This window comes from Podarcis muralis, chromosome 11, assembly GCF_964188315.1.
Source record: "Podarcis muralis chromosome 11, rPodMur119.hap1.1, whole genome shotgun sequence".
NCBI lineage: Eukaryota > Metazoa > Chordata > Lepidosauria > Squamata > Lacertidae > Podarcis > Podarcis muralis.
The window spans coordinates 58,429,951-58,452,502 of record NC_135665.1 but is presented as its reverse complement, the minus strand read 5'-3'; the positions used below and the strand labels follow the sequence as shown (position 1 = coordinate 58,452,502).

At 47.3% G+C, this 22,552-nt stretch overlaps 1 protein-coding gene across 3 annotated transcripts in view; it reads right to left on the bottom strand.

Annotated features, from left to right (window-relative positions):
- EPG5 (ectopic P-granules 5 autophagy tethering factor) overlaps window positions 1–22,552 on the bottom strand; it is a 78,937-nt gene that overhangs the window by 25,548 nt on the left and 30,837 nt on the right. For all 3 annotated transcript variants that reach the window (XM_077936510.1, XM_077936511.1, XM_077936512.1), the window contains exons 19-32: window positions 19,653–19,850; window positions 17,466–17,576; window positions 16,511–16,630; window positions 15,027–15,193; window positions 13,314–13,541; window positions 11,592–11,715; window positions 10,154–10,298; window positions 7,527–7,698; window positions 7,055–7,217; window positions 5,704–5,846; window positions 4,875–5,031; window positions 3,527–3,721; window positions 1,741–1,954; window positions 252–409 (exon numbers count right to left, since the gene is read on the bottom strand). In XM_077936510.1, coding sequence (XP_077792636.1) covers window positions 252–409; window positions 1,741–1,954; window positions 3,527–3,721; window positions 4,875–5,031; window positions 5,704–5,846; window positions 7,055–7,217; window positions 7,527–7,698; window positions 10,154–10,298; window positions 11,592–11,715; window positions 13,314–13,541; window positions 15,027–15,193; window positions 16,511–16,630; window positions 17,466–17,576; window positions 19,653–19,850 — 2,295 coding nt within the window. The remainder of the gene's footprint in view (window positions 1–251; window positions 410–1,740; window positions 1,955–3,526; window positions 3,722–4,874; window positions 5,032–5,703; window positions 5,847–7,054; window positions 7,218–7,526; window positions 7,699–10,153; window positions 10,299–11,591; window positions 11,716–13,313; window positions 13,542–15,026; window positions 15,194–16,510; window positions 16,631–17,465; window positions 17,577–19,652; window positions 19,851–22,552) is intronic.

The window sequence follows — 22,552 nt, the reverse complement described above, 5'->3', positions numbered from 1 at the left end:
CCCGTTGCGGGGATTTGAACCGCTAACCTTCTGATCGGCAAATCCTAGGCTCTGTGACTTAACCCGCAGCGCCACCCGCGTCCCACCAGCATGGTACCCATGGGCTAAATGGTGTTTTGGGGGACATTCCCTGGTGCCCATGAAACCTCAGACTAGATTCTTCCTGCATGAAAGAAAGATGCTCCACTATTGAGCTACAGCCCTTCCCCTTGTTCGCGAGATCACATCACAATGCTACACCAGCCACCCACCTGATCCGCAGACAGAAACAGCTGCACGGAAGTTTGCAGCGCGATGTTTTCGCCGGCGTTCTCCTTCCCGGCATCTTTCTTCGCTGCCACAGAGCCGCAACCCAAAGCTTTCAGGGACACCTTCCAGCAGTCAGGGCTCAGGAGCTGATCCGAGGAACCTGAGGGGGCGGGCCCAGAGCAGATTGTCCAAGTAACAGGTGCCAATAACCAGAAATCACAGGAGAGCAGGAGTCGGGAACCGCCAGCCCTCAGGTCAAATGCAGCCCAGCTCCCAATTTGGCCCATGAGGCCATTTCGCTCAAAACACATCCAACCTGTCTCACGCCCATCTTTATATTTGACATAAGGGGTGGGAAGGTAGAGACAAAGTTGGATCAGCTGTGAAGGCGATCCCTTCTGTAAGCAGGGTTAAACTCACAGGGCGTAGGCGGCCAGTTTTACCCTGCCAGATCGGCTGTGCGGCCGAGTTCTCCAGGGGGCTGGGGCTCAAGGGCAAGGCCAACTGGTGGTGAAAACAGCTTCGCCAGCCCTCTGATTGGTGAAATGCCAAGTGCAGGGCTGGCAAAGTCCCCCCGCACTACAGATCCCATGTCCCTGACTACCAGCCATGTGCCAAGCACGATATACGATATCTTTATTGTCATTGTCCCATGCAGAACAATGAAATTGAAAAACTACATAAAACTACAAAAAACTACCACAAAACTATATAAAACTACTACAAAGCTACATAAAATATTCAAAACCCCCTAAAAATTCTAAAACCCCAATTTTAATACACTATACTATAGAGACCCCTTATGCTGCGTTTAGAACCAGAATTGCATTTGCGTAGAAACTGTTTCTCAGGTGGCACTCTTAAGAATGTACGGTGATTGACAGGCAGTTTGTCCCACTTCAACACTGGTCCACAGGGGTGGCCCGCCAAGCCAAAAAGGTGCCTGTTGCTGCATTAGGTGGAGCTTAGTATAAGCTAACCAGTGTATAGCTCAGTCGGTAGAGCATGAGACTCATAAATCTCAGGGTCCTGGGTTCAGGCAGAAAGATTCCTGCATTGCAGGGGGTTGGGCTAGATGACCCCCGTGGTCCCTTCCAACTCTACAATCTATAATGCTATGTATTTCGCAGCAGGTCCACAAGAGACCAAGAAAAGACTGGAGCATCTTAACTTTCGTTCTCTTCTTTTTCTAAGGAACAATAGCAAAAGTAAGTCCTAAAATGTAAGAAAGCTGAGCAGCACCTCTTTGTTTGCGTATGATTAGTGTGCATCTATACAGGCCACAGAAATCTGCTTTTTCTCCTTGCAGGGTGTGAAGCGTTTCAGGGCAGGGGACCTTACACCTATCCCACACACGCAGAAACACCCACACAAAAGATGGGGCCAAATTTCAGTGGAAGGGGTGCAATTCAGCTGTTTTGAAACAGGTGGCCGAATTCGGCCTGAAGGCCAGCTGGGAAACTCTCAGGTAGTGCCCCACCAGGTACTTACTTTCCATGAGCAGCCGCAGGTAGCTGCTGTAGTGGTCGGGGAACTGGTACTGGAGAAGGCAAGTCCAGTGCTTGCAAAAGATTGAAAAAGGCATCTGAAGGTCTTCCTCGGGCTCCAGGCCACAGGCTTTGAGCGCCAGGTGGATGGACTCCAGAAGTCTGGTCCGCTCAGAGAGCGGGGGCTTTGAGCTGTGCAGCCACTGAGGGAGGTCAAACTGGAAGAGGAAAAGGAGGAAGAGCATTGTGACGTTAACATATGAGAGAGTGCTGGAGGTGAAATAATTAAACAGGTTGCCCAGTCAGGAGCACTGGAGTCAGAGGGACTATAAAACCAGCTCTGGGAAGGGCGAAGAGGGGAGTTTGTTGGGAGTTGGGTGGTTGGTTGGAGTGGGAGTGAACTGGGATAGAGTCTGTGGGTAGGTTGAATTAGTGTAGCGAAATAGGCTGAGTCAGGAACAGTTAGGGGCTAGGAAGACAAGTAAATATCTGAGAGGTGGTTTAGTGAGTGAGAGCAGGGAGCGGAAGTTATAGGTCTGGATAGGCACCCCATGAATGTAATTGACTGATACTGTTTATGAAACCACACGCTTGTTAAACTGCAATAAACAAACAGAAGTTTATGTTCCAATTTAACCCTGACTGGACTCAGTATTGTCCCAGGTAGGGCCTGGGTGGTGGCAGCGAGAAATCAAGTGGTGGCACAGGGATCAATAGATGGTGAAACGTCCGGGGACCCTGTGTGATCGCCACAAGCATTTGCCCAAAGAGCTTTGAGGATGGAGCTGCGGGGGACTGGGGAGATCCGAGAAAGGAAGTAGTGAGCATAGTTCTCCAGCGCCTGAAGGGCAACCTTCAGACAAAGAAGTAATAAATCAGAATCTGCCTGCCCCTTCAAAATGAACATGTGAGAGAGGGCCGCTGCAGCCAAACTGTTGCTGATCAGAGGCATAAAACAAGTTGGGAGACCCTGAATATTTATTCGATTCCAGTTTCCCTCTCTTCTCCTTATGTTCAAAACATAAGTTAACACTGAGTAGGGATACAAAAAAAGAACTTCACAATCTGAAGAGAGCAGTGGGGAGGATGCAAGCATGCATTCTGGATTTCTTAATGCTAGCTGCGTATGCCCCAAACATTAAGCCACAGCTTGTTCAAACCATGGTTTATTGAACAAACCAGGGGCAGCCTTGCAGACGAGCAAAGAAACCATGGCTTGTTTTGCCTACTCTTGGTTTCATTTACTAACTGCTCTTTTCTTGGGTCTCTGTAGCCAGGCAAGCACCAGGAGAGGGGCATCAAAACAAACCAGAGTTACTCCCAGGGTAGCGTGTTTGGACATAACGAGAAACTATGGCTCACACAAGCTGAGATTTGTAAGTAAACTTCAATACTAATATTGTGGTTTGTGGGCCACAAGCAAACCCTAGCTAGTTCGAAACAGCAAACCGTCATTCAGGTGTTCAAGCAAACCACCGATAAGCTAAACAAGCCATAGTTTAGTGTAATGGGGAGTCAGGCCACTGATTAAGAGTGTGGGATGTTCCATCTACACTAGCCTGGAAGAAGCTGGACGTTCGCTTTGTATTGTTATGCTGGAACGTCTTAGCACATTAAGCCTCCAACACGCAGGTTATAGGAGTATGTTTCAGTAAACCTGTCTAGCTTGGCTGTACTTGCATTAACGTTCTTCCACCCTCTGTGCACCCACAACAAACACTTCAAAAAGGGAAACCCATGCGAGATCAACTTCCCGGGTCATAAAAAGGAGAGCTTTGAGAGCCTCTTGCCTTTGTGAGCAGCATGAAAATGACATCACTGTTGTCGTCGCCAAGGAAAGACACAACTTTCTCATACAAGCTGACGAATTCTCCTGGGGAGGCAACAGGAGTGAAGTAAGGAGACAGGAGGGTGCAGAGCCTCCGATTCTTCAGGATTGTTTGCAGGACCGGCTTGCATTCCGATTTGGTTCCGGAGATGAACACCTGGAAAGAGACTTAGATCTAGGGGTTTGTTCAGCAAAGACACAGCACAGCAAGACCCTTCTGTATTCTGCTTGGCTTTGCCACAGCTCACCTACACTTGGAATACGAAGCCTCAGTCTTCAGTTCAAGTCTCTGTTAATAGATATACCTGCACTTAAGCGAGGACCAAAGACAATTTTATACAAGGGCCTTAGACAAGACCTATTAATGGGCCTTAGAAAAGTGACTGGAAGACGACCGACGTCCCAAGCAAAGAATGGCAACTTAAATTGATGGAATATGTGCAGCTTGCAGATTTAAAATATAGAAAAAGAGAACAAGAAGAATATACGTTTAAAGAAGACTGGGAAACGTTTACTGATTATTTGGGTGAAAATTGTGTACATTTAAAAACACTGGTAGCATTAAGATAAGTTCAACAGTGTAAGTGAGTTTTGATGGTGTAACAATGGATTATTGAATGGTTTAGTTCATGTAAAATATGCAGGGATGTATGGTATGCAAGGAACACGGGTGGCGCTGTGGGTTAAACCACAGAGCCTAGGACTTGCCAATCAGAAGGTCGGCGGTTCGAATCCCCGTGACGGGGTGAGCTCCCGTTGCTCGGTCCCTGCTCCTGCCCACCTAGCAGTTCGAAAGCACATCAAAGTGCAAGTAGATAAATAGGTACCACTCCGGTGGGGAGGTAAACGGCATTTCCGTGCGCTGCTCTGGTTCGCCAGAAGCGGCTTAGTCATGCTGGCCACATGACCTGGAAGCTGTACGCCGCCCCCCTCAGCCAATAAAGCGAGATGAGTGCCACAACCCCAGAGTCGTCCGCGACTGGACCTAATGGTCAGGGGTCCCCTTACCTTTACTTATGGTATGCAAAATGAACCATGGAAAGAGAAGAAGGGAAGTCATTGATTTAAGGTTGTCTAAATGATGATCTTGAAATGTAAATTAGAAAAACTTAACAAAAACTATTTTTTAAAAAGGGGGGAAAGAAAAGTGGTGTAGATCCTCACTTCAAACTTATTTATGAGGTTTAATTTCACGGCTGCATGGATATCATCAAGAAGGTGGTAAGGAGGTGTAAGTTAGGCCTAAAGCGCCCATGACAAAGAAAACATTTGCAACAAGCAAAAATGAATTCTAGGCAAGACCAGCTTACTTGGCCAAGGATCTCAATGCAGGAGGTGAAGAACTGCCTCGTAGGCGGATGCCGTTGTGTTTCGTCACAGACAAATCCCACCACGGCAAAGAACAGGTCGATCCCGACTCTGTGAATCCCGGGCGTAGACTGAAGCTTGTAGATATTTATCAAAGCTCTGTGCAAAACCAAATGAAATTAGGAAACATATTATGCAGGAAGCCACACTGCAGCCATTCAACCAGCTACCCATTCTGAGAAGTTCTTTGCATGATCAGACATCTCTTAATAATAAAATTTTGCATGATGGTTCTCAAGATGAAGGAAGTTTCCATCTATGTTTGGGATACATTAAAAGCTGCCTTTTAGGGTCTGTGGTATGAATGAGGAGAGGCTACAAAGAACCAAGACCAGGACTGAACCTTGAATAGAGTCCTTTGGGCCCTGCCCACGGCCTGATGAACAAAGGTACAGTGGTACCTCTGGTTACGTACTTAATTCATTCTGGAGGTCCATTCTTAACTTGTTCTTAACCTGACTGTTCTTAACCTGAAGCACCACTTTAGCTAATGGGGCCTCCTGCTGCCACTGCGCCGCCGGAGCACGATTTCTGTTCTCATCCTGAAGCAAAGTTCTTAACCCAAGGTACTATTTCTGGGTTAGCGGAGTCTGTAACCTGAAGCGTCTGTAACCTGAAGCGTATGTAACCCAAGGTACCACTGTATTTTGCTTTATCCCACCAAACAGATGTTGAGCTAGATTCCAGTTGTATGCCTGAAGTTTCCAGCGCTGGACATCATCAGGACCAGGGAAGCATGACCCGAGAGAAAGAGATGCCCCAGCAACTTACGTTATAAAGTTTTCCATGTGCACAGCGGCTTCCACCACACTCAAAGAAGGGGGCTGAGAGGCCTCTGCTTGCAGCTGCTTCACTTCTTTCTTCAGAGCATGAAGCTGCTGACCGATGGCTTCGTTTTTGTGCTTCCCTTCAAACTTAAAGAGGGAACAGTGAGTTACAGCAGGGCCCATGAAAGGCCTGCAGCATCACAGAGAATGTGACTCTGACACAGAACCACCCCCTGGAACTTTTAGAGCAAGTATCTAGTATCCATAGGCATAAGGGAGAAAAAGTGTCCATGTGTGTGTTGTGTGGATCAGAGTGTTGGACTGGGACCTGGGAGAGCAGATTTCAACTCCCAAACTCACCCATGAAGCTTACTGGCTCCCAGTACGTTCCCGAGCACAATTCAAAGTGTTGGTGCTAACCTTTAAAACCCTCAACAGTCCAGTATATCTGAAGGAGCATCTCCACCCCCATCGTTCTGCCCGGACACTGAGGTCCAGCGCCGAGGGCCTTCTGGTGGTTCCCTCACTGTGAGAAGCCACGTTACAGGGAACCAGGCAGAGGGCCTTCTCGGTAGTTGCGCCCGCCCTGTGGAATGCCCTTCCACCAGATGTCAAAGAGAACCAGACTTTTAGAAGACATCTGAAGGCAGCCCTGTTTAGGGAAGCTTTTAATGTTTGATGCATTACTGTATTTTAATATTTTGTTGGAAACTGCCCAGAGTGCTGGGGAAGCCCAGCCAGATGGGCAGGGTATAAATAATAATAAAATTATTATTATTATTATTATTATTATTATTATTATTATTACGCGGGTGGCGCTGTGGGTTAAACCACAGAGCCTAGGACTTGCCGATCAGAAGGTCGGAGGTTCGAATCCCCGCAACGGGGTGAGCTCCTGTTGCTCGGTCCCTGCTCCTGTCCACCTAGCAGTTCAAAAGCACACCAAAGTGCAAGTAGAGAAATAGGTACTGCTCCAGCGGGAAGGCAAACGGCATTTCCGTGCGCTGCTCTGGTTCGCCAGAAGCGGCTTAGTCATGCTGGCCACATGACCCAGAAGCTGTACGGCCAATAAAGCGAGATGAGCGCTGCAACCCCAGAGTCGGTCACGACTGGACCTAATGGTCAGGGGTTCCTTTACCTTTACCTATTATTACTACTACTACTACTACTGGGTGACGCTGGACCAGTCCCTTGGGGGTTCCCCAGCTGCATCCCTCTGCGTCCAACCAGTCTAGGAAACTGCTAAGTTGAATACAACCCCTGTACTCAACAACCCACCCCAGAGCGCTTAGAAATGAGGGTCTGGGGCTGGCCGAGGCCCTCACACTGTAGAAGAGAGAGGTGTCTGTTCCAACCTGGATCGTCACAAGAGCTGCTCCCTGGCAACTTTTCCCAGAGCTGCCCCGACACTCCAGATGGTAAGTAACTTGCTCTTCTCTGTTGCTGTAAAGTTTTGGCAGCGTGTCCAGGATCTCGCTGTTGAAAGCAACTTGCTGGGACTCTCGGAGCGCCGCAGACCTGGAAAATTAACAACCCATACATTAACCAAAATAATAATAATAACAGAGCTCTCCTCAAACGTTTAGGCACATGGGATTCTTTTTCTAGCCATGGATACTGCACATAAGAAAGAAGAGGGGAAGGTGATGCTCCCAAAGGTTTGCGTGCAGCACCCAGAGAGCCTAACACAGGCCTGCGGCAGGGTTTCTTCCTGTCCAAAGGAAGAGAAGGAGGAGACAGCCTGGAGGCTGGGCTACGCTTAAAGGGACTCAACACAACACAGCGGAGAGATGCACAAAGACAACAACAAGGAAGCCTGTCTCTCACTTGGCACGGTGCTGCAGGATGCTGAGGTTTGCACGAACCAGCTCTTTAGCTTCTCTCTGATTCACCAAGCTGGCAGGAGAAATAGCAGGCACAGGAGCTTTCATCGGCTGAAGGGGGAGAGGGGGCTGGGGGGCGTCGTACTTCTTTAAGCTGCTGATGATTCTCTCTTTGGCTGAAAGAGAAGACATGTGAAGTCACACCACTTCCTGGTTGATCAGCAACAGGTGGAAAGCAAAATTTGCACCGAGAAATCGTTTCACACCTTTAAGAAGGTCTCTACCGCTCTCAGGGACGTGGGTGGCGCTGTGGGTTAAACCACAGAGCCTAGGGCTTGCCGATCAGAAGGTCGGCAGTTCGAATCCCCGTGACGGGGTGAGCTCCTGTTGCTCGGTCCCTGCTCCTGCCCACCTAGCAGTTCGAAAGCACAAAGTGCAAGTAGATAAATAGGTACCACTCCGGCGGGAAGGTAAACGGCGTTTCCGTGCGCTGCTCTGGTTCACCAGAAGCGGCTTAGTCATGCTGGCCACATGACCCGGAAGCTGTACGCCGGCTCCCTCGGCCAGTAAAGCGAGATGAGTGCCACAACCCCAGAGTCGGTCACAACTGGACCTAATGGTCAGGGGTCCCTTTACCTTTACCGCTCTCACAATGCCATTCATTGCTGCCCCTCTGCAAAACTAAAACGCCGCACTTTACAACGCGGGATCAACTGGATTCCCCACCAGCGCCTCCCGGCTCCCCCAGTTACTCTTTAATTCTACTGAGCAGGTTATCCGACGAACCTGGATATCAAACTGTGGTCTGAGTCCGGTTTGCTTTAACTACAGTCATACCTCATGCTGCGTCCGCTTCAGGTTACGTGTTTTCGTGTTGCGTCCCACGGCAACCCGTAAGTACCGGAACGGGTTACTTCCAGGTTTTGCCGCTCGCGCATGCACAGAAGTGCTAAATCGCACCCCGGGCGTGCGCAGACATGGCGCTTCAGCTTGCATCAGTTCCGTGTTACGGACAGGCTTCCAAAACAGATCCCGTCCATAACACGAGGTTCCACTGTACTCTGAATGGCCACCACGTAAGAGGAGATGACTACTTATGAGCTTGCAGGTATAAATAAATTAATTAATTAAAATAATTTTTACCCTGCCCATCTGACTGGCCACTCTGGGCAGCTTCCAGCATATATAAAAACAAAATAAAACATTTAACCTTAAAAAGCTTCCCTATACAGGGCTGCCTTCAGATGTGTCCTAAATGTTATATAATCACTCATCTCCTTAACACCTGATGGGACGGCATTCCACTACCAAAAAGGCCCTCTGCCTGGTACTAAGCTTGTGAAAGTCAGCGTCTTCCTATGACTGCCAATTTCCAAACATGGGGCTCCATCCCGTTTTAGTTCCGCTCAGAATGGACCTGTTAAAATTAATGGGCATGACTAACCAGCATCCATTAACTTCAATGGGCCAACCTTGAGTAGAACTTTATGGGCTACAACTCAGAAGACCTGAGTAGATTAAACTTGAAGCTTTTAGCCAATTATCAAGCAAGTAGATTTAGATAGGGACGCGGGTGGCGCTGTGGGTAAAACCTCAGCGCCTAGGACTTGCTGATCGCATGGTCGGCGGTTCGAATCCCCGCGGCGGGGTGCACTCCCGTCGTTCGGTCCCAGCGCCTGCCAACCTAGCAGTTCGAAAGCACCTTCGGGTGCAAGTAGATAAATAGGGACCGCTTACTAGCGGGAAGGTAAACGGCGTTCCGTGTGCTGCGCTGGCTCGCCAGATGCAGCTTGTCACGCTGGCCACGTGACCCGGAAGTGTCTGCGGACAGCGCTGGCTCCCGGCCTATAGAGTGAGATGAGCGCACAACCCTAGAGTCTGGCAAGACTGGCCCGTACGGGCAGGGGTACCTTTACCTTTTTAGATTTAGATAATCTACTCACCCTTCTCAGGAATGAATGAATGAATGAATGTATTTATTGATTTAATTCATTCAATCATTCATTCATCTGTTCATTCATAGCATCCTTCAACACAAGCTCTTAGGGCTGTTCACAGAATAAAACACAGGATAAAAACATATAAATAAGTAAAACAAAACAGCAAAATAATAACCCCCCGCCTACCCTACTCTGAAAGCAAGATTAATGTAATAATATCAAAGTGGAAACAACATGATGATCATTTCTTTCAGTGGTCTCCCATTATGATGAGAGGTTCGTCTACTCACTATTCTGAGCATTTTTTAAAAAAATTAAAAAATGCAAGAGTGCACTGCACTAAAAACACTCGTGTAGTTTTGCAGAAACAGATTACAGGGATTGCCAAATTGGAATTGTAGGCCCAGTGTAAGTTTATCAGGAAGACCTACCTAAGGAACAAAAGTTCTTGTGAGCCTTTTAATCTAAGTGGGTTTTTACTTTTCCATCAAAAAGAAGTATATAAATTCCATCAAGTAGAAGTATATAAATATAATCACTGCTGCAATTACTAAGGAAACTGGAGTTACAAATGCCTTTTCTCTATTAATAATCCAAAACAGCTGTGCCATTAAAATACTGCAAGCAAAAGTCTCAGTTAAAACACTGACGTCTTGTTGTTGTGTTTCTAAGCACAGTGAGCATTGCTTACCTAGCAGAGGGTCCGTGAAGTCCGTCTGTGAAGACAAAGTACTTGAGGCTGCATGTGATTCTACCTTGACTTGAAACCAAGAGTCCAGCACTTCCTGGAATTCGTGCTGAACGCGCTCAGTGTCCACAAACTCTATCCACAAATCCTACGATGGGACGAGAGAAAAGAAACACAGGTGGGCAAATATGGATGGCCGTGGAAGGGAATGCTCCCAGTCTCTTTTACATCACGGCGGCAGGGGCATCGGATATGGGTAGAGAAGCAGAGCAACAGAGAACCTCCCACTGGTGTCCATCTCATGGTCTCTTGTGGTTTCTCAACCCCACCATGAGGAATGCAATTCCAATGCCCAAAGGGTCGTGGCTTACATGAAGCTCCTCCCTAATGGGGATTCCGTCCAATAACCTGCCCAATGGGTTGAGGTTTCCTTCCCAAAGAAAGAATGAAGTTTTGGGAACGGAGCTGGGCTTCCTGAGAACCCCATATGTAATATACATGTGGGGACGCGGGTGGCGCTGTGGGTTAAACCACAGAGCCTAGGGCTTGCCGATCAGAAGGTCGGAGGTTCGAATCCCCGCAACGGGGTGAGCTCCCGTTGCTCGGTCCCTGCTCCTGCCAACCTAGCAGTTCAAAAGCACCTCAAAGTGCAAGTAGATAAATAGGTACCGCTCCGGTGGGAAGGTAAACGGCGTTTACATGCGCTGCTCTGGTTTGCCAGAAGCAGCTTAGTCATGCTGGCCACATGACCCAGAAGCTGTACGCTGGCTCCCTCAGCCAATAAAGCGAGATGAGCGCCGCAACTCCAGAGTCGGTCACGACTGGACCTAATGGTCAGGGGTCCCTTTACTTTTACCTTTATTGTTACCTTATGGGAAGTAGGTTAAAGACCAATAGAAAAATTACTGGAGAGAACCATTAGAGGGAGGACGGGGAGGAGAGCTGTATGTACATATGTGTGTACATATGTCTGTACATATGTGTGTTTTGTATGGAATGTTTGGGAGGAAACAAGACGGTAAATAACAAATAAACGAAATATTGATGTATGTAATTTTTATTTCTCAATTATATTTAGGGGTAGTATGGTTGAAATGTTTTTTGCAACACAAAATCATTCAATAAAAATTATTTTTTTAAAAAATAGAAGGCACCCGGTAAGTGAAGGCTGGCTTACAGTACATGAAAAAGATCCACTACATTAAAATGCATTCGCTAGAAACATCATTTATATTAAAAAAATTACAAAGAGATCAATAACTGAAAGTCTTCTGGGACAGGCAGGTTTCTGCCAGAGTCCAAGAAAAATGAAGTGTTGGGGGTTGATGGATTTTCCAGGGAATGGCAACCTGCGAAGTTAATTGTTAAGTTGGAGGTGTATTACCGGGGGGGGGGGGGGGGACAGGGTTATAGCAACCTCACCTTTGACCCTGCACATTACCTGCTGGTTCTGCATGATCTTCGCAAGCCTGTGGGCATCATATTGCTTTGGTAAGGAGGGGATGTACGTGTCTCCCTTCTGAAAGCTCTCTTCTTCCAGCCACAAAACAAACGTGTTGAAAAGCCTGAAAAGCATAACAAGAAGAAATTCCGATGAAAGAAGAATGGCAGACAAAATTAACGGACTACGCAGAATTGGATAAAATGACAAGGAAGGATTCGAAACCTGCGGGACCGGAGATTCACAGAAGACTGGAAGAAATATATGAATTATTTGAAGAGCAACTGTAATCAACAAATTACGCTAGTAGGACTACAGGAAGTTTTGTAAGGAGAAATATATGAAATATTGCAAGGAAGAGAGATATTAGTTATGAGATATAAACGTCATAGCGAAAATAAGAAATGTAAATTAAGTGAATAGATTGGAAAATTTTCAGATGTGATTGATGGAAGTAAAAAAAAACTGTACAAGATGTAAAAGTACACTTAATTGCTTTTGAAAATGATATGCTGAAAAACTAATTAAAAATTTATTTAAAAACCAAAGGAAGAAAACCTAGGAGAAACCTAGCCAGAGGGTCTAAATAATACAATTTATTATTATTATTATTATTATTATTATTATTATTATTATTATTATTATTATTATTTCCAGCCAGGCAGGGTATAAATAATTTAAAAAAATATTATTATCTCCCCCCGCACCCCGCAGGCCACACACCCTTCCAAACTGCACCCCTCAAGAGTTCTTATGTGCCCTTGGACTTTGCCAATGCCTGGGTGACAGTCAGAGAGGGGTGTGTACAAAGGTAACATTCGCACGCACTGCTCCATTTGCTTTTGCAAAGGCCTGTGGCCTCCAGGAGGCTTCCCCTAAGAAGGTGTAACCTGTGAGCTCAAAAGGGTTCCCCCACCCTAGAACATTTCCCAGAATCCTTTGCAGCACATAGAGGGGAATCTGAGGGAGGCAGGTCGTTGAAGAAAGGGTTCTCCAGAACTAGAATGCATGGAGACCGTGCATCTAAAGCCCATCCCTGAGGCAGGGATACTATAATAATAATAATAATAATAATAATAATAATAATAATAATAATAATAATAATAATAATAATAATTTTATTTATACCCCGCCCTTCCCAGTTCAAAAACTGGGCTCAGGGCGGCTGACAACAAATTTAAAACACTTAATTATAAAAGCAGCATAAAATACAGTATAAAAACATGAATAACAATAAAACTCAAAAAGATAATCCCCAGGGCTAGCTGGCTGAATTGGTCCTACTTGGGCCAGCGAGGAGGCCAGGGGAGAATTAGCTGTGGCGTCTCAGAGCGGGTGATCTTCATAAAAAGGGGAGGGAAGAGAAGGGGAATAAAAGATCAGGCTGAATTCAAATTAAAGGCCAGGTGGAATAGCTCTGCCTTACAGGCCCGACGGAAGGAGGTTAAATCCCGCAGGGCCCTGGTCTCATAGGACAGAGCGTTCCACCAGGTCGGAGCCGTCACTGAGAAGGCCCTGGCCCTGGTGGAGGATAATCTGACTTCCTTAGGGCCCAGGACCTCTAAGCTATGGTTATTCATGGGCCTTAAGGTCCTCTGCGGGGAAGACCAGAAGAGGCAAGGGATGGGTGAACTGTGACTGGAGGCATAAGGAGATGCTCCAGAAAAACAGCACCCCAGGTTCTGCTTCAGGACAAGGTCTTCTTTGGAGATATATGATTACCTGACGAGCTCCTTGTGCAGTTCAGGGGAGGTCAGGTAGACCTTCTTGCCACCTCCTTTCTCTGCTAAGCTTTCGCTGCCCCCTGCCGGGTTCTCCAGCCTGAGGGCTTTGCTGGCTGAGTGGTGGAAGTCTGCAGCCTCAATCAGGCGATGCTTCAGGTCGCTTAATAAGCCCAGGTGAGCGGGACTCTGGAAGAACCTCTTCCCAATGCATCCATCTACAGGTAACCTTAAAAAGAAGAATCTTTCTCATTTACAACCAACACAAGCGAAATCGCTTAGAAAAGCGCTATGTAGACCTTTTCCCTTTTGAAGAAAAAGAGACTAAGGTGGTCATAATGAAGCTTAAAGGTAAAGGGACCCCTGAACATTAGGTCCAGTCGTGACCGACTCTGGGGCTGCGGCGCTCATCTCATTTTATTGGCCAAGGGAGCCAGCGTACAGCTTCTGGGTCACGTGGCCAACATGACTAAGCTGCTTCTGGCAAACCAGAGCAGCGAACGGAAATGCCGTTTACCTTCCTGCCGGAGCGGTACCTATTTATCTACTTGCACTTTGATGTGCTTTCGAACTGCCAGGTTGCCAGGAGCAGGGACTTAGCAATGGGAGCTCACTCCGTCGTGGGGATTCGAACCGCCGACCTTCTGATCGGCAAGTCCTAGGCTCTGTGGTTTAACCCACAGCGCCACCCGCGTCCCTTTATAATGAAACTTAGCAATGGAGAAATCAGTCTACTTCCAGTTGCATGAGTTATTTTGTTAAGTTTGTCCAATTTCTGCAATTTTTTAAAAGAAATACCCAAACAAAAGAGTTTGGACTTGGACTTGATATCCCGCCTTTCACTCCCCTTAAGGAGTCTCAAAGCGGCTAACATTCTCCTTTCCCTTCCTCCCCCACAACAAACACTCTGTGAGGTGAGTGGGGCTGAGAGACTTCAGAGAAGTGTGACTAGCCCAAGGTCAACCAGCAGCTGCATGTGGAGGAGCGGGGAAGCGAACCCAGTTCACCAGATTACGAGTCCACCACTCCTAACCACTACACCACGCTGGCTCTCTAATTAAAACTTAATAGATGTTTCTAAATATATTTGGCTATGCTGGCTTGGGCTGGTGGGAGCTGGGAGCACAAGTACATCCAGAGAGAGTCAGGTTCCTGTGTCTTGGTAAAGAGAAATTTCAGTTTTAACCAGGATTCCTGAGCTGCCACCTGTTCATCCCCAATACACAAACATTAAAAACCTGCCTTTTATTGGTTTGACTATTTGCTTGTCTACCCCCAGTGTTGTTTGCTCTGACTGGCAACAGCTCCCCAGGGTCTCAGGCCGAAGGCTGCCTTTCTTTATCACCCGCTGTAACTGAACCCTTTCACTTGGGAATGTTGCCAGGGATTAACAGGCGGCCAAAGGCCTTTTGCATGCAGAGCAACCCATATAACCAAAAAGCAAAATGTGTTCCCCTTTCAATGAGCCTCCTAAAACATTCATCCCAGCTGGTATCTGCCTGGGATCTGAATTGATGTCATGTTGTCACTTTAAACTGCCTTTATATTTGCAGTTGTTTCCTAAAATTGTTTCTGTGTGTGTGCAATTGTTTTTAGCCGGTTCTTATATCTTATGTCATTACAGAGTAAATCGTCTGAAGACGCCTGGTGGGGAAGCGAGACGGAAATGAAATAAATAACGATAATTAAATAAACCCTCCAGATGTGAATTCACCCATATTGCGGCCCTGGGCGGTGGAGGTAGAGGAGGAAGAATTTCTGCCAGATGAGTGGGAGCAGCGGGTGGTCGGCGGGGGTAGCGAGGGCTTGATGAGCCCAACGATAAATCAGCAGCCGCTGGAGAGATGGGACGATGGGCAGCTTCAGCTGGCTCTGAGCTTTCTGCAGACAGAAAAGAAAGTTGGTTGCGTCGCCTTCTGTTGTTGGGAAACTGTGTAAGTACAGAGTCAATTAAGGTTTGGCAGACAGCCAGAAGGCAATCTGAAGGAGTAAGTCTGCCTGGTGATAACAGAGACATGGAGACAACTCCCTGATTGGTCAAGCTCTCTCAAGGGAGTGATAATTAATGGCCTACTAACTGGAATGTGTTAGTTCAGTGTTCAGAGGTTCAGAGTTCTGTGTGTCAGTGTAGGAGTTGTGAGTCGTGTCAGAGAGAGCTAGCAAAAGATCCGTGTTCTGTTCCTGTAAATAGTCCACTGCATAGCTGTCAAGCGTCCCTTATTTGGCGGGACAGTCCCTTATCCAAGCGCCATGTCCCGCTGCTGTCCCTTATTGATGATGTCCCTTAAATAAGCTACTGAAGGTAATGGGGCCCTTTCTATGTCCAGCTGACCTTTGTCAACAACAAATTGTTGCTGTTTTTTTGTGTTGAATATATGCTATATGGTAATTTTTGGACCTAATAGGTATCTAAAGCCATTTGCATGCAACAAAATATGTATTTTATCAAAGTAATTGTTGATCCCTTATTTTGGCTGCTGATCCCTTATTTTTGAGGCTGCTGGTCCCTTATTTTCAAATCTGTAAGTTGACAGCTATGGTCCACTGTATATAATAAACACCTAACTACAAGTTCCTGGTTCCTGCTTCGTCTATCCTGTCTACAGCCAAGTCGCCAATTGCTTCCGTGGATTCTGCGTGTACTCTGCTAGGTCTGGCTAAGGTCCTGCAACTGGTCAGAAAGTTGCGAAACACCAAATAGGTTATGCCAATATCTGTGAAGTCAATTTCCCCCATCACGAGCTTGTTCTGGGTGCTGGGATACATCCGGGGAGACGGGGGCAATTGGCAGGCCTCTAGCTGGCTCCAGCCCACCGACCGGCAGCCGGGCGAACTCCGGTTCTCAGAACAGCATCAAAACTGTGACCTTTAGAGACTGAGCATGCAAGCTAGCAGAGATAAGAACTCTTTGCAACAGAAGTAGCGGACAGAGGCATATGTAAGCATATTTACAAGCCTTTATCCAGCATCAGGACAGAGGAAAAACATGTCTGCTTCCCTTCGTGTCCAAGCAAACAGCAACACAGGCAAAAGCTATATACAACGGAGGTTCCCAGCAAACTGTGCTGGAAGTAAACAGGCATGTGGCATGCAACAACTCCACATGCCTGTTCTAAAGGTGGAACGGAACTATATCCTAACATCGGGTGCCTTTTCAGAGAAGGCATCCATCGCCTAGAAAAGACATGTTGGTCCTACCTTAAGAGCCTGATCAGGAGCCGAATTGCTGATCACCAACTCCTTTTCCACGACTCTGCGAAGCTGGGAATCCTCTTCGAAGATGGACTCCGTATTCAGAATGGTCCACGCAAACCAGACCTGAAAGTAATAAAAGCAAAGGCTACCAAGGGAAGAGAAGCATCTGTTCCCAGGAGGCCCATCAAGACTCAAAATGGCTTCTTCCAGGGAGGATAAAAATCAATTTTTTTAATTTAAAAAAAAAAATTAAATGGATTTTTTTCTATTTAAATCAGATTTTTTTGATTTAAATTGGATTTTTAAAATAAAATGCTTTCAGGGGGAAAATCTTTCTAAAGATAGTTTTCTATTTAAGTTACATTATAGTCCAAAGGCTATTCATCAGGAATAAAGATTTGTTTTAGGTTTTTCATGTGTGCTACAACTAAGTCTAAGTTTTCGGTTTTCTAAAATTATTTTAACCACATCAGTTGACAAACATGGATACATATGCCATAATGTTACTGTTTTAGTTAAATAAATTGTTTAAATTGTTCTTAAGGAAATGATTATTTTTCTCCTTCCAATAAAGTACAGCAGAAAAGTTGTCCAAATATAAACAGCTAACTTATTAAACCTCACAATAATTTCATAATTATCTGTCTATGTATTTCTAACAGTATAACCAAATCAGTGATTTTTTAATATAACTGTAAAAACTACTCTGAAAATTTATTATTCCAAAAATGAAACCTTCGCCTGGTTGCAAATATTAAGATTATACCAGCAAGAATGAGTCTTTCTGTAAAAAAATAAAAATGATTTAAATCAAGTCTTACTGACTGGTTATTTAAATTGTGATTTAAATTGATTTGATTTAAATCAAATCCACCCTGGTTTCTTCCAGTGAGAGAGCAAGGCTGGGTAACACCCTCCAAGCCCATTCTAGGACGTCAACTCTATGGCACTTCCCTACCTGCGCGGGATTTGCGTTTCCCTCGATGAAGGAAGGCGTGACATTTCCGGCCACGATCCAGCTGACTAAGGAAGAGAGCAGCCCCTTGTCACAGTGGTAGCCCAAGGCATTCTGGGAAGGTTGGGTGAGAGAGAAAAGGCCAGGTGAGAAAACCTTGAGCCATTGCAGGCCAGAGATTTAGGCTGAAAGGCAATGGGATTTAAGCCATAGAAGTCTCTTCAGCCTTTAAGAAGACTCTTTTTGCCTGTTATCAGAGGTCAGGAGAACACCATTTCAAACAGCATTTGACATAACAATGTTTGAGGCAATATATAGCACAGGGAAGCCAAACTCTAGTGTGAAGACGGCAGCAACAAGGCTTAGGAGTCTGGAGAGTGTCCTAGCAGGAAGGGTTAAAGGAGATGTGCAAGTTTAGCTTGGAGAAGAGACGAGGAAGAAGCACTGGGGACCGCCATCTTCAAATATCTGAAGAGCTGTCACAAAAATAGAGCAAATCTGTTCTCCGTTCCTCCAGAGGGTGGCAATCAACAGGTTCAGCTTCCAAGAGTGGTGATTTCTTCTAAACATTAGGTCAGGCTTCCTCAACCTTGGCCCTCCAGATGTTTTGAGACTGCAATTCCCATCATCCATGACCACTGGTCCTGCTAGCTAGGGATCATGGGAGTTGTAGGCCAAAAACATCTGGAGGCCCAAGGTATAGGAAGCCTGCATTAGGTCGTGGGAAGAAGGGCCATGTCCTGAATAGCCACACACCCAAGAATCACAGAGTACCAGTGTTAGAAGGGATCCCAAAGATCAACAAGTCCATCCCATTTCCTGAGCAGGGAACAGGTGACCACAGCATCCCAACACATTCTGCATTAAAGGTCAAGGGACCCCTGACCATTAGGTCCAGTCGTGGCCAACTCTGGGGTTGTGGCTCTCATCTCGCTTTATTGGCCGAGGGAGCAGGTGTGCAGCTTCCGGGTCATGTGGCCAGCATGACTAAAGCGCTTCTGGCGAACCAGAGCAGCGCATGGAAACGGCGTTTACCTTCCCGCCGGAGCAGTACCTATTTATCTACTTGCACTTTGACGTGCTTTCAAACTGCTAGGTGGGCAAGAGCAGGGACCAAGCAATGGGAGCTCACCCCGTTGCAGGGATTTGAACCACCAATCTTCTGATCGGCACGTCCTAGGCTCTGTGGTTTAACCCACAGCGCCACCCACGTTCCACATTCCGCATTACTTGGCCATTATTCAAATTCGAGGGGCAGATGGGCGTCATCAGCCTGGAAAGGAAGCCCATCAAGGAGAAGGAGAACTCTGATCTTAAACCTCCGCTGCCTTGCTGGATATCTTCAGAAGAAAACCCTACACAAATCCAGAGTGGAGTCTCTAAGACAGTTAGATGGTGCCTTGTACGCCTCCTTCCAGCAATTCTTGCAGCCAAGCTGGTGCCAAAGATGTTGCTCTGCTTTCCTTTGGACCACATCAGCGAGGCTGGTGAGAAGGGTCTTGTCATCTGGGCAGGTCAAGCCCATAAGCACTGCCCAGGCTTGTGCCCCAGAGAAGACACTTTAGTGCTGCAAGCACTGCAAGCTGAGCATAAGATGGAAGGGCTTAAAGCATTAACACTTCAGCACCCCTAACTTCCCTGTTGGGTTTCTAGAGGGACCACCAAATCCACAGCTTTGGATCTGGGACAGCAAGCAAAACCAGGCTCACTTTCCGTTTGCGGTTCCCAGTTACACCACCAGTTGCCAGCCCTGTTGTTCTCTTGCCAGTGACAGTCACCTGCAGCCTGGGGAGAGGAGAGATCTGCCCCCTTCATCTTAGGGGGCTGCCATATACTGAGTCAGATCTTGGTACACTTAGCTCAGTTTTGGACAGATGCTTCCAAACCTTCCTGGAGATTTTTTGGGGGTTGAACTTTTCGAACCTTCTGCATGCAAAACCTCCCCTTCTAGAAGCTCTCTGGTTATTTGGTTTCTATGAAACAGTATGGCCCAAGCTTAATATAACAGATAGTAGACAATAAACCTGGCTGAGAGAGGAGGATCTTGTCGTCTGGGCAGCCCAGGACCTCCAGGCTTGCACCTCCAGGGATGGTCACCCCAAGAATTGCACTCCATTGTCTCTTGAGACAGACACTGCTAGTTGAAGCATCTCCTAACCCAGGAGGGAAAGAGGGATGGGGCGTCCGTACCTTGTGCTGCTGGTACAGCAGCTTCTGCACACAGTCCTCTTGGTTGAACTGGAAAGCGGCTTGGCACAAGTGGTCCATCAGGCAGAGTACGGCTCTCTCCTTGTGCCACAGCGGCTGGCTGGTGAGGGCCTGGACCCAGAACTCCAACACGGCCGCTGGCCCAACTCCGTTGGGAAGGCTGCTCATAAAAATGTGAGTCTGCCAAGAAAAGGGGTGGAAGGATGAAACGGGGCCAGAGAGAACCCAAACACCAGGACGGCAGCAACAAGGGGCGAGAAGAACCCTTCTTACTAAAACACTGCTACAATTAGAGATGGATTTCTGAAGGCGACAGAAAAGCAGTCAAAACTGTATTTGATTGGAGGTGCTCACTGCATGGGCTTTACACACACACACACACAGAGAGAGAGAGAGAGAGAGAGAGAGGGAGGGAGGGAGGGAGGGAACAGAGCCTGATTCTCACTCATCCACAGCACAGTCAACTCACTGACCCTATATCTTTTGCCCACCATTATTGCATGCTTCTTCTGATGGGAGACTCAGGGTGGTCATAGAATTATAGTGCCGGAAGGGACCGCAATGGTCATGTAGTCCAACCCCTTGCAATGCAAGAATCTCCACTAATAATAAATAATAATTTATTATTCATACCCCGCCCATCTGGCTGGGTTTCCCCAGCCACTCTGGGCGGCTTCCAACAAAACACTAAAATACAATAACCTATTAAACATTAAAAGCTTCCCTAAACAGGGCTGCCTTCAGATGTCTTCTAAAAGTCTGGTAGTTGTTGTTCTCTTTGACATCTGGTGGGAGGGCGTTCCACAGGGCGGGCGCCACTACTAAGAAGGCCCTCTGCCTGGTTCCCTGTAACTTGGCTTCTCGCAGCGAGGGAACCGCCAGAAGGCCCTCGGCGCTGGACCTCAGTGTCCGGGCAGAGCAATGGGGGTGGACACACTCCTTCAGGTATATTGGCCGAGGCCAATTAGGGCTTTAAAGGCATCCCTGACAGATGGCCATCCAACCTCTGCTTAAAAATCTCCAAGGAAGGAGTCCACCACCTTCCGAGGAAGCCCATCCCAGTGCCGAACAGCTGTCGCTGTCTGAAAATTCTCCCTCATGTTTCGCCAGAATCTCCCTGAGGATGGCATCAGGAATGGTCAGAAATTCAGAAAAGCTTGGCAGTTCTACAATCCTCCACGCTCCCCAGCTGCATGCAACTTGGCTTCCTTGACGCAGTCGTCTACTACCAAGACTCCCAGTCTCTCTCTCTCGTTGCAGGACCTTGGACAGTTCCAAGCTGGCAATTTGCTGAGGTCATAGAACCCTTCCCAGGCTTCACCCTTTTGCTGAAAGGTGAAGTCCTCTAGCCTGCAGCTGTGCATCGTTGTTGCCTCGGTGCTTGCCAAACACAAGCACTGGAAAGGGTGAGGCTCCTGGAATGGACAAAGACTGTCCCTCAGGGGAATTGGCCTCGGTGGTGAAGGGTCGCCTGAAGGCACTTCCAGCTGGCCGGTTCTGGCTCTGCACTGGAGACTCTGCCTGGACCCAGAATAATATAATATATAATAATAATTTATTATTTATACCCCGCCCATCTGGCTGGGCTTCCCCAGCCACTCTGGGCGGCTTCCATCAAAATATTAAAATACCGCAATACAGCAAACATTAAAAGCCTCCCTAAACAGGGCTGCCTTCAGATGTCTTCTAAAAGTCTGGTAGTTGTTCTTTTTGACATCTGGTGGGAGGGCATTCCACAGAGAGGGTGCCACTACCGAGAAGGCCCTCTGCCTGGCTCCCTATAACTTGGCTTCTCGCACCGAGGGAACTGCCAGAAGGCCCCCGGCACTGGACCTCAGTGTCTGGGCAGAATGATGGGGGTGGAGACGCTCCTTCAGATATACCGGACCAAGGTGGTTTAGGGCTTTAAAGGTCAGCACCAACACTTTGAATTGTGCTCGGAAACATACAGGGAGCCAATGTAGGTCTTTCAAGACCGGTGTTATGTGGTCTGATGTTGCTTGCACAGCTAGTCCTGGCTTCTGTTCCCCTGCATCAAAGTCCTGGCTGCTTCCAGAGGTTGGGGCCATGACATTTTAGCTGCATTGATGTACCCTGAACCCCACCCTGACCACTGTCGCTCTCATTCAGTCATCCCTGGAACTCCTGGAATTTCAGCAGATACAGATCTACAAGCCCTCAAGCCTATCTTGTTGAGCCTAAGGATGAGAAGCTTAATTTGGGAAAGGAAGGAAGAGCCAAGATTCTCAGAAAGCTGCAATACTACACATGTTTTGTCAGAGATTCTTTAGCTGAGATTCCTGCATTGCAGGGGTTTGGAATAAGGGACCCTTTGGGTCATTTCCAACTCAACAATTCAATGATTCTGAGATTCCACACTTGCGGGGACACGAACATTCATTTACATGGGGCAACCATCCTTATTTTATTTAACAAAAATTCATATGCTGCTTGATTGTCGTAAAGCCTCTAGGCAGTTTAAAGGAAGCGGTAAAACTGTCAATAACTCCTTGCTGTCGTCTTGTGGCACATTCTGGTCTTGCACCGTGTAGGCTGATCTTTAGAGGAGGAGGAGGAGTTTGGATTTGATATCCCGCCTTATCACTACCCTAAGGAGTCTCAAAGCGGCTAACATTCTCCTTTCCCTTCCTCCCCCACAACAAACACTGTGTGAGGTGAGTGGGGCTGAGAGACTTCAGAGAAGTGTGACTGGCCCAAGGTCACCCAGCAGCTGCATGTGGAAGAGCAGGTGTGATGGCCTGGGAATCTGATTCAGAAGATGAACCTGAGGAGTCCCAGCCTGCACAGGAGTCCCCGCCTCCAGGGCCGGCTGAGCCGGGGCAGGGGCTTGAATCTGAAGGGCCTGCACCTGTGCCGGGTCC